This window comes from Babylonia areolata, chromosome 33, assembly GCF_041734735.1.
Source record: "Babylonia areolata isolate BAREFJ2019XMU chromosome 33, ASM4173473v1, whole genome shotgun sequence".
Classification (NCBI taxonomy): domain Eukaryota; kingdom Metazoa; phylum Mollusca; class Gastropoda; order Neogastropoda; family Buccinidae; genus Babylonia; species Babylonia areolata.
Window position 1 is genome coordinate 138,933 of NC_134908.1, and position 13,036 is coordinate 151,968.

Consider the following 13,036-nt stretch of genomic DNA (forward strand, 5'->3'; position numbering starts at 1 on the left):
GTGTTCTATGTACAGACAATGCAGAATCATGTGGGCTCTACAGACGTGTGTTCTATGTACAGACAATGCAGAATCATGCGGGCTCTATAGACGTGTGTTCTATGTACAGACATTGCAGAATCATGTGGGTTCTACACACATGTTCTATGTACAGACAATGCAGAATCATGTGGGCTCTACAGTCGTGTGTTCTATGTACAGACGATGCAGAATCATGCGGGAGTGTTCAGGGATGGACCCACCATGTTGGCTGGATGTGCCAAGATGGCTGATATCTACAAGGCCATGGACGACCTCAAGGTGTGTGGGTTTGTGTGTCTGTGTCTGTGCGTGGGTCTATTTTGTCTGTTTGTGTGTGTCTGTAGTCTGTTGTGTCTCTGTGTGTGTTTGTAGTGTGTTGTGTTAGTGTGTTGAGTTAGTGTGTGTCTGTAGTGTGTTGTGTTAGTGTGTGTCTGTAGTGTTTTGTGTTAGATTGTGTCTGTAGTGTGTTGTGTTAGTGTGTGTCTGTAGTGTATTGTGTCTGTGTGTGTTGTAGTATGTTGTGTCTGTGTGTGTATTGGTGGTCTGTTGTGTCTGTGTGTGTGTGTGTGGTCTGTTGTGTTAATGTGTGTCTGTAGTCTGTTGTGTCTGCGTGTGTCTGTGTTCTGTTGTGTCTGTGTGTGTCTGTGAACTGTTGTGCCTTTGTGTGGGTGGGTGTCAGTAATGTTGTGGGTGCCATATCAAAATGAATCAAATTAAAGCTCTCATCAAACAGTAATGTTGGGGGTGCCATATCAGAATGAATCAAATTAAAGCTCTGATCAAACATTAATGTCGGGGGTGCCATATCAGAATGAATCACATTAAAGCTCTCATCAAACAATAATGTTGGGGTGTGCCATATCAGAATGAATCAGAGGAAAGCTCTCCTCAAACAATGCAATGGTAGGGGTGCCATATCAGAATGAATCACATTAAAGCTCTCATCAAACAATGTTGGGGGGTACCATATCAGAATCAGTCAGATTAAAGCTCTCATCAAACAATAATTTTTGGGGGTGCCATATCAGAATCAGTCAGATTAAAGCTCTCATCAAACAATAATTTTGGGGGGTGCCATATCAGAATCAATCAGATTAAAGCTCTCATCAAACAATGTTAGGGGGTGCCATATCAGAATGAATCAGATTAAAGCTCTCATCAAATAATGTTGTTGGTGGTGCCATATTAGAATAACTCACATTAAAGCTCTCATCAAACAATAATGTTGGGGGTGCCATATCAGAATAACTCACATTAAAGCTCTCATCAAACAATGCAATGGTAGGAGGTGCCACATCAGAATGAATCAGGTTAAAGCTCTCATCAAACAATAATGTTGGGGGTGCCATATTGGAATGAATCAGGTTAAAGGTCTCATCAAACAATAACGTTGGGGGTGCTATATCACAGTGAATCAGATTAAAGCTCTCATCAAGCAACGTTTGGGGGTGCCATATCAGAATCAATCAGATTAAAGCTCTCATCAAACAATAATTTTTGGGGGTGCCATATCAGAATCAGTCAGATTAAAGCTCTCATCAAACAATAATTTTTGGGGGTGCCGTATCAGAATCAATCAGATTAAAGCTCTCATCAAACAATGTTAGGGGGTGCCATATCAGAATGAATCACATTAAAGCTCTCATCAAACAATAATGTTGGGGGTGCCATATCAGAATGAATCAGATTAAAGCTCTCATCAAACAATATTGTTGGTGGTGCCATATCAGAATGAATCACATTAAAGCTCTCATCAAATAATAATGTTGGGGGTGCCATATCAGAATGAATTAAATTAAAGCTCTCATCAAACAGTAATGTTGGGGGTGCCATATCAGAATGAATTAAATTAAAGCTCTCATCAAACAATAATGTTGGGGGTGCCATATCAGAATTAATTAAATTAAAGCTCTCATCAAACAATATTGTTGGGGGTGCCATATCCAAATGAATCAGGTTAAAGCTCTCATTAAACAATAATGTTGTGGGTGCCATATCAGAATGAATTAAATTAAAGCTGTCATCAAACAATAATGTTGGGGGGTGCCATATCCGAATGAATCAGGTTAAAGCTCTCATCAAACAATGTTAGGGGGTGCCATATCAGAATCAGTCAGATTAAAGCTCTCATCAGACAATGATCTTGGGGGGTGCCATATCAAAATGAATCAGATTAAAGCAGATTCAGTCAGTTTGAAGCCCTCATCAAACAATGCTGGGGGGTGCCATAGCAGAATCAATCAGATTAAAGCTCTCATCAAACAATGATATTGGGGATGCCATAGTAGAATTAATCAGATTAAAGCTCTCATCAAACAATAATGTCAGAAGAATCAGTTAGATTAAAGCTATTATCAAACATTGTAATGGTAGGGGGGTGTCATAGGAGAATGAGTCGGGTTAAAGCTATCATCAAATAATATAATGGTAGGGGTGTGCCCTAGCAGAATCAGTCAGGTTAAAGCTATCATCAAACAATATAATGGTAGGGGGGTGCCATAGGAGAATGAGTCAGGTTAAAGTTACCTTTAAACAGTATGTTAAGGGGTGCCATAGCAGAATCAGACAGGTTAAAGCTATTATCAAACAACATAATGTTCTGGGGGTGCCATAGCAGAATCAGGTTAAAGCTATCATCAAACAGTATAATGTTCTGGGGGCACTATAGTAGAATCAGTCAGGTTAAAGCTGTCATCAAACAGTATAACGTTCTGGGGGTGCCATAGCAGAATCAGTTCAGGTTAAAGTTATCATCAAACAATATAATGTTCTGGGGGTGCCATAGCAGAATCAGGTTAAAGTTATCATCAAACAGTATAATGTTCTGGGGGTGCCATAGCAGAATCAGGTTAAAGCTATCATCAAACAATATAATGTTCTGGGGGTGCCATAGCAGAATCAGGTTAAAGCTATCATCAAACAGTATAACGTTCTGGGGGTGCCATAGCAGAATCAGTTCAGATTAAAGTTATCCTCAAATGATGTAATGTTGGGTGGGTGCCGTAGCAAAATGAATCAGGTTAAAGCTATCATCAGACAATATAATGTCCTGGGGGTGTCATATCAGAATCATTCAGGTGAAAACTATCATCAGACAATATAATGTCCTGGGGGTGTCATATCAGAATCATTCAGGTTAAAACTATCATCAAACAATATAATGTTCTGGGGGTGCCATAGCAGAATCAGGTTAAAGCTTCCTTTAAACAGTGTAATGTTAGGGGGCTACCACAGATGAATCATTCAGGTTAAAGCTATGATCAAACAGTGCAATTTTAGGGGGGTGCCATAGCAGAATCAGACAGGTGAAAGCTATCATCAAATAATATAAGGGGGGTGCCATAGCAGAATCAGACAGGTTAAAGCTATCATCAAACAATGTAATATTAGGGGGGTGCCATAGCAGAATCAGTTCAGGTTAAAGCTATCATTAAACAATATAATATTAGGGGGGTGCTGTAGCAGAATCAGTTCAGGTTAAAGCTATATCATTAAACAATATAATATTAGGGGGGTGCCATAGCAGAATCAGTTCAGGTTAGAGCTATCATTAAACAATATAATATTTGGGGGGTGCCATAGCAGAATCAGTTCAGGTTAAAGCTCTATCATTAAACAATGTAATATTAGGGGGGTGCCATAGCAGAATCAGTTCAGGTTAAAGCTCTATCATTAAACAATATAATATTAGGGGGATGCCATAGCAGAATCAGTTCAGGCTAAAGCTATATCATTAAATAATATAATATTAGGGGGGTGCCATAGCAGAATCAGTTCAGGTTAGAGCTATCATTAAACAATATAATATTTGGGGGGTGCCATAGCAGAATCAGTTCAGGTTAGAGCTATCATTAAACAATATAATAATAGGGGGATGCCATAGCAGAATCAGTTCAGGTTAGAGCTATCATTAAACAATATAATATTAGGGGGTGCCATAGCAGAATCAGTTCAGGTTAGAGCTATCATTAAACAATATAATATTAGGGGGGTGCCATAGCAGAATCAGTTCAGGTTAGAGCTATCATTAAACAATATAATATTAGGGGGGTGCCATAGCAGAATCAGTTCAGGTTAGAGCTATCATTAAACAATATAATATTAGGGGGATGCCATAGCAGAATCAGTTCAGGTTAGAGCTATCATTAAACAATATTAGGGGGTGCCATAGCAGAATCAGTTCAGGTTAGAGCTATCATTAAACAATATAATATTAGGGGGTGCCATAGCAGAATCAGTTCAGGTTAGAGCTATCATTAAACAATATAATATTAGGGGGATGCCATATCAGAATGAGTTCAGGTTAGAGCTATCATTAAACAATATAATATTAGGGGGGTGCCATAGAAGAATCAGTTCAGGTTAGAGCTATCATTAAACAAATGTAACGGAATCAGTCAGGCGTTGGACATTGATCCAGTGTTCTCCAGTGATCATGATTCGATGCTCCTTTCAGCATGGTGTTGTGACCATGGGATTTTCCTCACTGCATCCAGGTGTGAATTAGCAGCTGACCATGTGGGGGAGGTTAGAATGGCAGGAGATGATTGGGCCCCTCTTTCTAATGCTGAGCCCTAAACAGTGGGTGTGAATTCACTGCCGTGATAGCCACAAAAGGCTGTAGGACCTTCAACTTAAACCTTGGTTTTGGGGGGATTTTAAGTAATGTTCAGTCCACCCAGCCTCTGTATTTTGCAGGTGACAGATCGGGGTCTGATCTGGAACACAGACCTGGTTGAGACGCTGGAGTTACAGAACCTGATGATCAACGCTGTGCAGACCATCGTCGGTGCCGAGCAGCGCAAGGAGAGTCGGGGGGCCCACGCCCGCGAAGACTTCACAGTAGGTGGACACTGGATTGTTGCATGAACACTGTGTAATGCTGTTTGTTTAAGGAGAGTCTGGGGGGCCATGCCCGGGAAGACTTCACAGTACGTGGACACTGGATTGTTGCATGAACACTATGTAATGCTGTTTGTTTAAGGAGAGTCTGGGGGGCCATGCCCGGGAAGACTTCACAGTACGTGGACACTGGGTTGTAGTATGAACACTGATGTGTGGGTGTTTGTTTCCATGATCACTGGATTGTAGTTTGAACACTGATGTGTGGGTGTTTGTTTCCATGATCACTGGATTGTAGTACGGACACTGATGTGTTGGTGTTTGTTTCCATGATCACTGGATTGTTGCATGAACACTGATGTGTGGGTGTTTGTTTCCATGATCACTGGATTGTAGTACGAACACTGATGTGTGGGTGTTTCCATGAACACTGGATTGTAGTACAAACACTGATGTGTGGGTGTTTGTTTCCATGAACACTGCATTGTAGTACGAACACTGATGTGTGGGTGTTTGTTTCCATGAACACTGGATTGTAGTTTGAACACTGATGTGTGGGTGTTTGTTTCCATGAACACTGGATTGTAGTACGAACATTGATGTGTGGGTGTTTGTTTCCATGAACACTGGATTGTAGTACGAACACTGATGTGTGGGTGTTTGTTTCCATGATCACTGGATTGTAGTACGAACACTGATGTGTGGGTGTTTGTTTCCATGAACACTGGATTGTAGTACAAACACTGATGTGTGGGTGTTTGTTTCCATGAACACTGGATTGTAGTATGAACACTGATGTGTGGGTGTTTGTTTCCATGATCACTGGATTGTAGTACGAACACTGATGTGTTGGTGTTTGTTTCCATGATCATCAAATGCTGTGGATGTACATTGTAGAGGATGTTCTCATACAAGTTTCATTTTCTTCATGTTTCTGCACATATACTTCGGGCATTTGTTGCAGGCAGAGAAGTCTGTTGTGAGAGTACAGTGTGATACAATACAATGAGTACAATGTGATACAATACAATGTGATACCATGTAACATTCTTGTGTCAAAAAGTAATACAATACAATGTGATACAACACAATGTAACATTCTTGTGACAAAAAGTAATACAATACCATGTGATACAACACAATGTAATGTTGTGACGAAAAGTAATACAATACCATGTGATACAACACAATGTAACATTCTTGTGACAAAAAGTAATACAATACCATGTGATACAACACAATGTAATGTTGTGACGAAAAGTAATACAATACCATGTGATACAACACAATGTAATGTTGTGACAAAAAGTAATACAATACCATGTGATACAACACAATGTAATGTTGTGACAAAAAGTAATACAATACCATGTGATACAACACAATGTAATGTTGTGACAAAAAGTAATACAATACCATGTGATAAACACAATGTAATGTTGTGACAAAAAGTAATACAAAACCATGTGATAAACACAATGTAATGTTGTGACAAAAAGTAATACAATACCATGTGATACAACACAATGTAACATTCTTGTGACAAAAAGTAATACAATACCATGTGATAAACACAATGTAATGTTGTGACAAAAAGTAATACAATACCATGTGATACAACACAATGTAACATTCTTGTGACAAAAAGTAATACAATACCATGTGATACAACACAATGTAATGTTGTGACAAAAAGTAATACAATACCATGTGATAAACACAATGTAATGTTGTGACAAAAAGTAATACAATACCATGTGATACAACACAATGTAACATTCTTGTGACAAAAAGTAATACAATACCATGTGATACAACACAATGTAACATTCTTGTGACAAAAAGTAATACAATACCATGTGATACAACACAATGTAATGTTGTGACAAAAAGTAATACAATACCATGTGATACAACACAATGTAATGTTGTTGTGACGAAAAGTAATACAATACCATGTGATACAACACAATGTAATGTTGTTACAAAAAGTAATACAAAACCATGTGATGCAACACAATGTAACATTCTTGTGACGAAAAGTAATACAATACCATGTGATAAACACAATGCAATGTTGTTAAAAAAAGTAATACAATACCATGTGATGCAACACAATGTAACATTCTTGTGACGAAAAGTAATACAATACCATGTGATAAACACAATGCAACATTGTTGTGATAAAAATGATACAATACAATACAGTGTGATACAACACAATGAACATGGTTGTGACAAATAGTAAAGTAATTGAGTGCAAAGCAATGCAGTCCAACACAATACTTTTTTGTGACAAAGGTGTTTTTATGCTTGTGCAGAAATGTGTGGATGTATTCATATGTTTATGTGTGTGCAGAAACGTGTGGATGAATACATTTATGAGTGTGCAGAAACACATGGATGAATACATTTATGTGTTTGCTAAAGATGTGAATGTATGCAGTTGTTTGTACAGGTACATGCCTACAATCATGTGTGTGCAGAAACATGTGGATGTTTACATTCATGTTTGTGCAGAAAAATGTTGATGTCTACATTCATGTGTGTGCAGAAACATGGATGAATACGTTTATGTGTGTGCAGAAACATGGATGAATATGTTTATGTGTGTGCAGAAACATGGATGAATACGTTTATGTGTGTGCAGAAACGCGTGGATGAATACGTTTTATGTGTGTGCAGAAACATGGATGAATACGTTTATGTGTGTGCAGAAACATGGATGAATATGTTTATGTGTGTGCAGAAACATGGATGAATATGTTTATGTGTGTGCAGAAACGCGTGGATGAATACGTTTATGTGTGTGCAGAAACATGGATGAATATGTTTATGTGTGTGCAGAAACATGGATGAATATGTTTATGTGTGTGCAGAAACGCGTGGATGAATACGTTTATGTGTGTGCAGAAATATGGATGAATATGTTTATGTGTGTGCAGAAACATGGATGAATATGTTTATGTGTGTGCAGAAACGCGTGGATGAATACGACTACAGCAAACCCATCAAGGGCCAGAAGAAGCTGCCCCTGAGTCAGCACTGGAGGAAACACACTCTGGCCTACGTGGATGAGGACTCCGGAAAGGTCAGTCAGGTTGGGGAGGGTGGGGGGAAGGGGGGGGGGGGTAGTAGTCATTCTTTCCTCTTGGAGGGGTGGGTGGTGGGACTGGGGGAGGGAGGGGCAGAGAAAGATGTGAAGGAATTACAAAGGTTTGTGTGTGTGTGTGTGTTTGGCAGCACACCACTTTAATCATGTCAGTGGTATGACTTCTACACTGCTCATTCCATAGGTGGCTGTGTTTTTGTATAAAACAAATTTTTCAGTATTTGCAGTTTCAGGTGTTTTTTTAAACTTGGTTTTAATTTTACATGGACATGGATGATTTTCAGTGTTTTTAACTTGGTTTTAATTTTACATGGACTGGAACAGACGTGGGTGATTTTCAAGGCTTTTTTAAAACTGGTTTTAATTTTACATGGACTTGAACAGACATGGGTGATTTTCAAGGCTTTTTTAAAACTGGTTTTAATTTTACATGGACTGGAACAGATGTGGATGATTTTCAAGGCTTTTTTTAAAACTGGTTTTAATTTTACATGGACTGGAACAGACATGTGTGATTTTCAAGGCTTTTTTAAAACTGGTTTTGATTTTACATGGACTGGAACAGACGTGGATGATTTTCAAGGCTTTTTTAAAACTTGATTTGAATTTTACAGACGTGGGTGATTTTCAAGGCTTTTTTAAAACTTGATTTGAATTTTATATGGACTGAAACAGACATGGGTGCTTTTCAGTGTTTTAAGTGGTTTTAGTTTTACATGGACTGAAACAGACATGGGTGCTTTTCAGTGTTTTAAGTGGTTTTAGTTTTACATGGACTGAAACAGACATGGGTACTTTTCAGTGTTTTAAGTGGTTTTAGTTTTACATGGACTGAAACAGGCATGGGTTATTATTAGTGTTTATTAACTTGGTTTTAAGTTTACATGGACTGAGCGAGAGGATTAGGCTGACCTTTTGACATTATTTTGGGTTTTCATCAACTGGTTTCAAGACCTGACAGAAAGTCAGCCCTTCTTCAACATATATGGAATGATTTTTATGTGACTGGAATACCAGCCTGTTATTGGTTGAACAACATGATAGATTTGTAGGTGACAGGACTACCATCCTATTGACAGAACAACATGATTGATTTTTAGGTGACAGGACTGCTGACCTGTTATTGGTGGAACAACATAATTGGACTGATTTGTAGGTGACTTGTCTACTGACCTGTTATTGATGGAACAACATGATTGGATTGATTTGTAGGTGACTGGACTACCAACCCGTTATTGATGGAACATGATTGATTTGTAGGTGACTGGTCTACCTGTTATTGATGGAACAACATGATTGATTTGTAGTTGACTGGTCTATCAACCTATTATTGATGGAACAACATGATTGATTTGTAGGTGACTGGACTACCAACCCGTTATTGATGGAACATGATTGATTTGTAGATGACTGGTCTACCTGTTATTGATGGAACAACATGATTGATTTGTAGTTGACTGGTCTATCAACCTATTATTGATGGAACAACATGATTGATTTGTAGGTGACTGGACTACCAACCCGTTATTGACGGAACAACATGATTGATTTGTAGGTGACTGGTCTACCAACCCGTTATTGACGGAACAACATGATTGATCTGTAGGTGACTGGTCTACCAACCTGTTATTGACAGAACAACATGATTGATTTGTAGGTCACTGGTCTACCAACCTATTATTGACGGAACAACATGATTGATTTGTAGTTGACTGGTCTATCAACCTGTTATTGACAGAACAACATGATTGATCTGTAGGTGACTGGTCTACCAACCTGTTATTGACAGAACAACATGATTGATTTGTAGGTGACTGGTCTACCTGTTATTGACAGAACAACATAATTGATTTACAGGTGACTGTTATTGACAGAACAACATAATTGATTTATAGGTGACTGGACCACCAACCTATTATTGATGGAACAACATGATTGGATTGATTTGTAGGTGACTGGTCTACCAATCTGTTATTGACGGAACAACATGATTGGATTGATTTGTAGGTGACAGGACTACCTGTTATTGACGGAACAACATGATTGATTTGTAGGTGACTGGTCTACCTGTTATTGACGGAACAACATGATTGATCTGTAGGTGACTGGTCTACCTGTTATTGACGGAACAACATGATTGATTTGTAGGTGACTGGTCTGCCTGTTATTGACAGAACAACATGATCTGATTGATCTGTAGGTGACTGGTCTACCTGTTATTGATGGAACAACATGATTGATCTGTAGGTGACCCTGGAGTACCGACCTGTTATTGATGGAACAACATGATTGATTTGTAGGTGACTGGTCTACCTGTTATTGACAGAACAACATGATCTGATTTATCTGTAGGTGACCCTGGAGTACCGACCTGTTATTGATGGAACACTGGATGAACAGGACTGTCCCAATGTGGAACCTGCAATCAGATCCTACTGAGACCAGTACATGCCATCACCACCTTTCTTTGTTATCAGGTATGGGGAACATGTATTTGTTATTAGGTATGGGGAACATGTGTTTTAGCTATTAGGTATGGGGAACGTGTGTGTTAGCTATTAGGTATGGGGAACATGTGTGTTAGCTATTAGGTATGGGGAACGTGTGTGTTAGCTATTAGGTATGGGGAACGTGTGTGTTTGTTATTAGGTATGGGGAACGTGTGTGTTAGCTATTAGGTATGGGGAACATGTGTGTTTGTTATTAGGTATGGGGAACATGTGTGTTTGTTATTAGGTATGGGGAACATGTGTGTTAGCTATTAGGTATGGGGAACGTGTGTGTTAGCTATTAGGTATGGGGAACATGTGTGTTTGTTATTAGGTATGGGGAACATGTATTTGTTATTAGGTATGGGGAACATGTGTTAGCTATTAGGTATGGGGAACGTGTGTGTTAGCTATTAGGTATGGGGAACAAGTGTGTTATCTATTAGGTATGGGGAACATGTGTGTTTGTTATTAGGTATGGGGAACATGTATTTGTTATTAGGTATGGGGAACATGTGTGTTAGCTATTAGGTATGGGGAACATGTGTGTTAGCTATTAGGTATGGGGAACAGAACGTGTGTTAGCTATTAGGTATGGGGAACAAGTGTGTTAGCTATTAGGTATGGGAACAGAACGTGTGTTAGCTATTAGGTATGGGAAACATGTGTGTTAGCTATTAGGTATGGGGAACAGAATGTGTGTTAGCTATTAGGTATGGGGAACATGTGTGTTTGTTATTAGGTATGGGGAACATGTGTGTTAGTTATTAGGTATGGGGAACATGTGTGTTAGTTATTAGGTATGGGGAACAGAACGTGTGTTAGCTATTAGGTATGGGGAACATGTGTGTTTGTTATTAGGTATGGGGAATGTGTGTGTTTGTTATTAGGTATGGGGGATGTGTGTGTTTGTTATTAGGTATGGGGAACATGTGTGTTAGGTATTAGGTATGGGGAACATGTGTGTTTGTTATTAGGTATGGGGAATGTGTGTGTTAGCTATTAGGTATGGGGAATATGTGTGTTTGTTTTAAGGTATTGGGGAACATATTTGTTTGTTATTTGGTATGGGCAACATGTGTGTTTGTTATCGGGTCGATTATTAAGTTGATATCCTTTTCCTGCTCTCACAGCTTTCCCTTCACTACTGTTGTGTTGGTCAGTTAATATTTGTTTCTTTACTTGTTCAGGATCACTGAGGACATGGAGTGTGGCATACCAGTTTTCCCACTCTTGGTGATTGAAGTCTTCACTGGGATTTCTTGATGGATTTCTATCTGACCCTCGTCAAGAACAAAATCAGCATTTGGGGAATGGATGACAGGACCCATAGTATTGACAGTGTCCTGAAAAATGAGCTTTTGTTAGGGTAGCTTGGATGGCATGATGTACATTGGTGGAAGCATTACATACCAGTGTGCTGAGTGGTACTTTTCAGACATTGGTGGAATAGTTTTCACCTCAAAGAATGCTTCATAACTGGTGTGTTAATTAAGTAAAAGAGGTAACTGTCCAGTGCATGTGATGGTTGGAATGACTGGAGTGAATGGGTTATGGCAATTTTTTGGTTAGTTTGTTGACCAAATGAGAGTGATGTCCCTGTGTTGTCAGACCTTGTGGTTTCTGTGGACAAGAGGTTTGATGTTGATGTTCGTCTTCGCATCACTTTGATTCATTATATATTGTATTTTTGTTAACTATTCCTCATTAAAGAAAGACAGAGAAGAGATGCAATGGTGGCAGTGCGATAGAGTATGCTGAAAAATATTGGTTTCTGTATTTTTGATGCAAAGTGTGGCCATACCGCTGTGTCCTGGACAGTGTGAAAGTGAAGAGAAAGGAGTGTGGGTTGTTGTCGTCCCTTTCTCCTTGGTCAGCTGGTTATTATTCCCAATCAGAATTGTTCACTGTGAAGTTTTCTTGGTCGCTTATTGGCGCTGCATCTTTTAAGGGGTTTTTTGTTGTTGGTTGGTTGGTTTATTGTACAAATGTTACTCTTTATTATGTATGTTAAATCAGTTGTATGTATTTTCCTTTATTTCTCAACTTTCAGTCGATGCCTGCAGCTTTGTTGTTTCTGTTTCGTTCCCAGTTTACTGCCTCCAGTCCCACCCCCCTGCACCCGTCCCCCCACCCCATTCAGCTGACAGACACACTGCATCATATTTGACTCACCTTGTGTGATTTGTGTGTCAGGGCCAATGTTCACAGCTCAAAGTTGTTTCCTTTGGTTTTTTGTGTTATTGTAGTGACATGTTGAACATAGTAAAATTGAAGGACTCAGCATGGAAAAAAAATATGATATGCTTAAGTTGTAAGTTTTTCATGCAAAATGAAATAAATTGGAAAAATGAAACGCCTGATGGTTTCAATGTGTGATGAGAGCAAACGCAGGTGGATACAAAACAGTGCAGTACAATGCAATGCAATACAATGCAATGCAATACAATGCAGTTCAATCCAGTCCAGTACGCTATTGCATTTTACAGGTGGTACTGCCCCTCATCACTCTCAGTTGCTGCACACAAGCCTACTGTTAACCCTGGGCTATGTTCCCTCTTAATTACTTCAT

At 39.0% G+C, this 13,036-nt stretch overlaps 1 protein-coding gene across 2 annotated transcripts in view; it reads left to right on the forward strand.

Moving 5' to 3' along the window:
• The window catches only part of LOC143276799 (succinate dehydrogenase [ubiquinone] flavoprotein subunit, mitochondrial-like), a 58,471-nt gene extending 45,647 nt beyond the window's left edge, over positions 1-12,824 (forward strand). The window contains exons 12-16 of one of the 2 annotated variants that reach the window (XM_076581445.1): positions 202-300; positions 4,720-4,863; positions 7,841-7,954; positions 10,328-10,452; positions 11,655-12,824. In XM_076581445.1, the coding sequence (XP_076437560.1) occupies positions 202-300; positions 4,720-4,863; positions 7,841-7,954; positions 10,328-10,414 (444 nt within the window). In that variant the 3' untranslated portion in view covers positions 10,415-10,452; positions 11,655-12,824. Of the gene's footprint in view, positions 1-201; positions 301-4,719; positions 4,864-7,513; positions 7,640-7,840; positions 7,955-10,327; positions 10,453-11,654 lie in introns of those variants that run through there. The other variant, XM_076581447.1, reaches the window with a different exon arrangement.
• Positions 12,825-13,036: the final 212 nt, after the last annotated feature.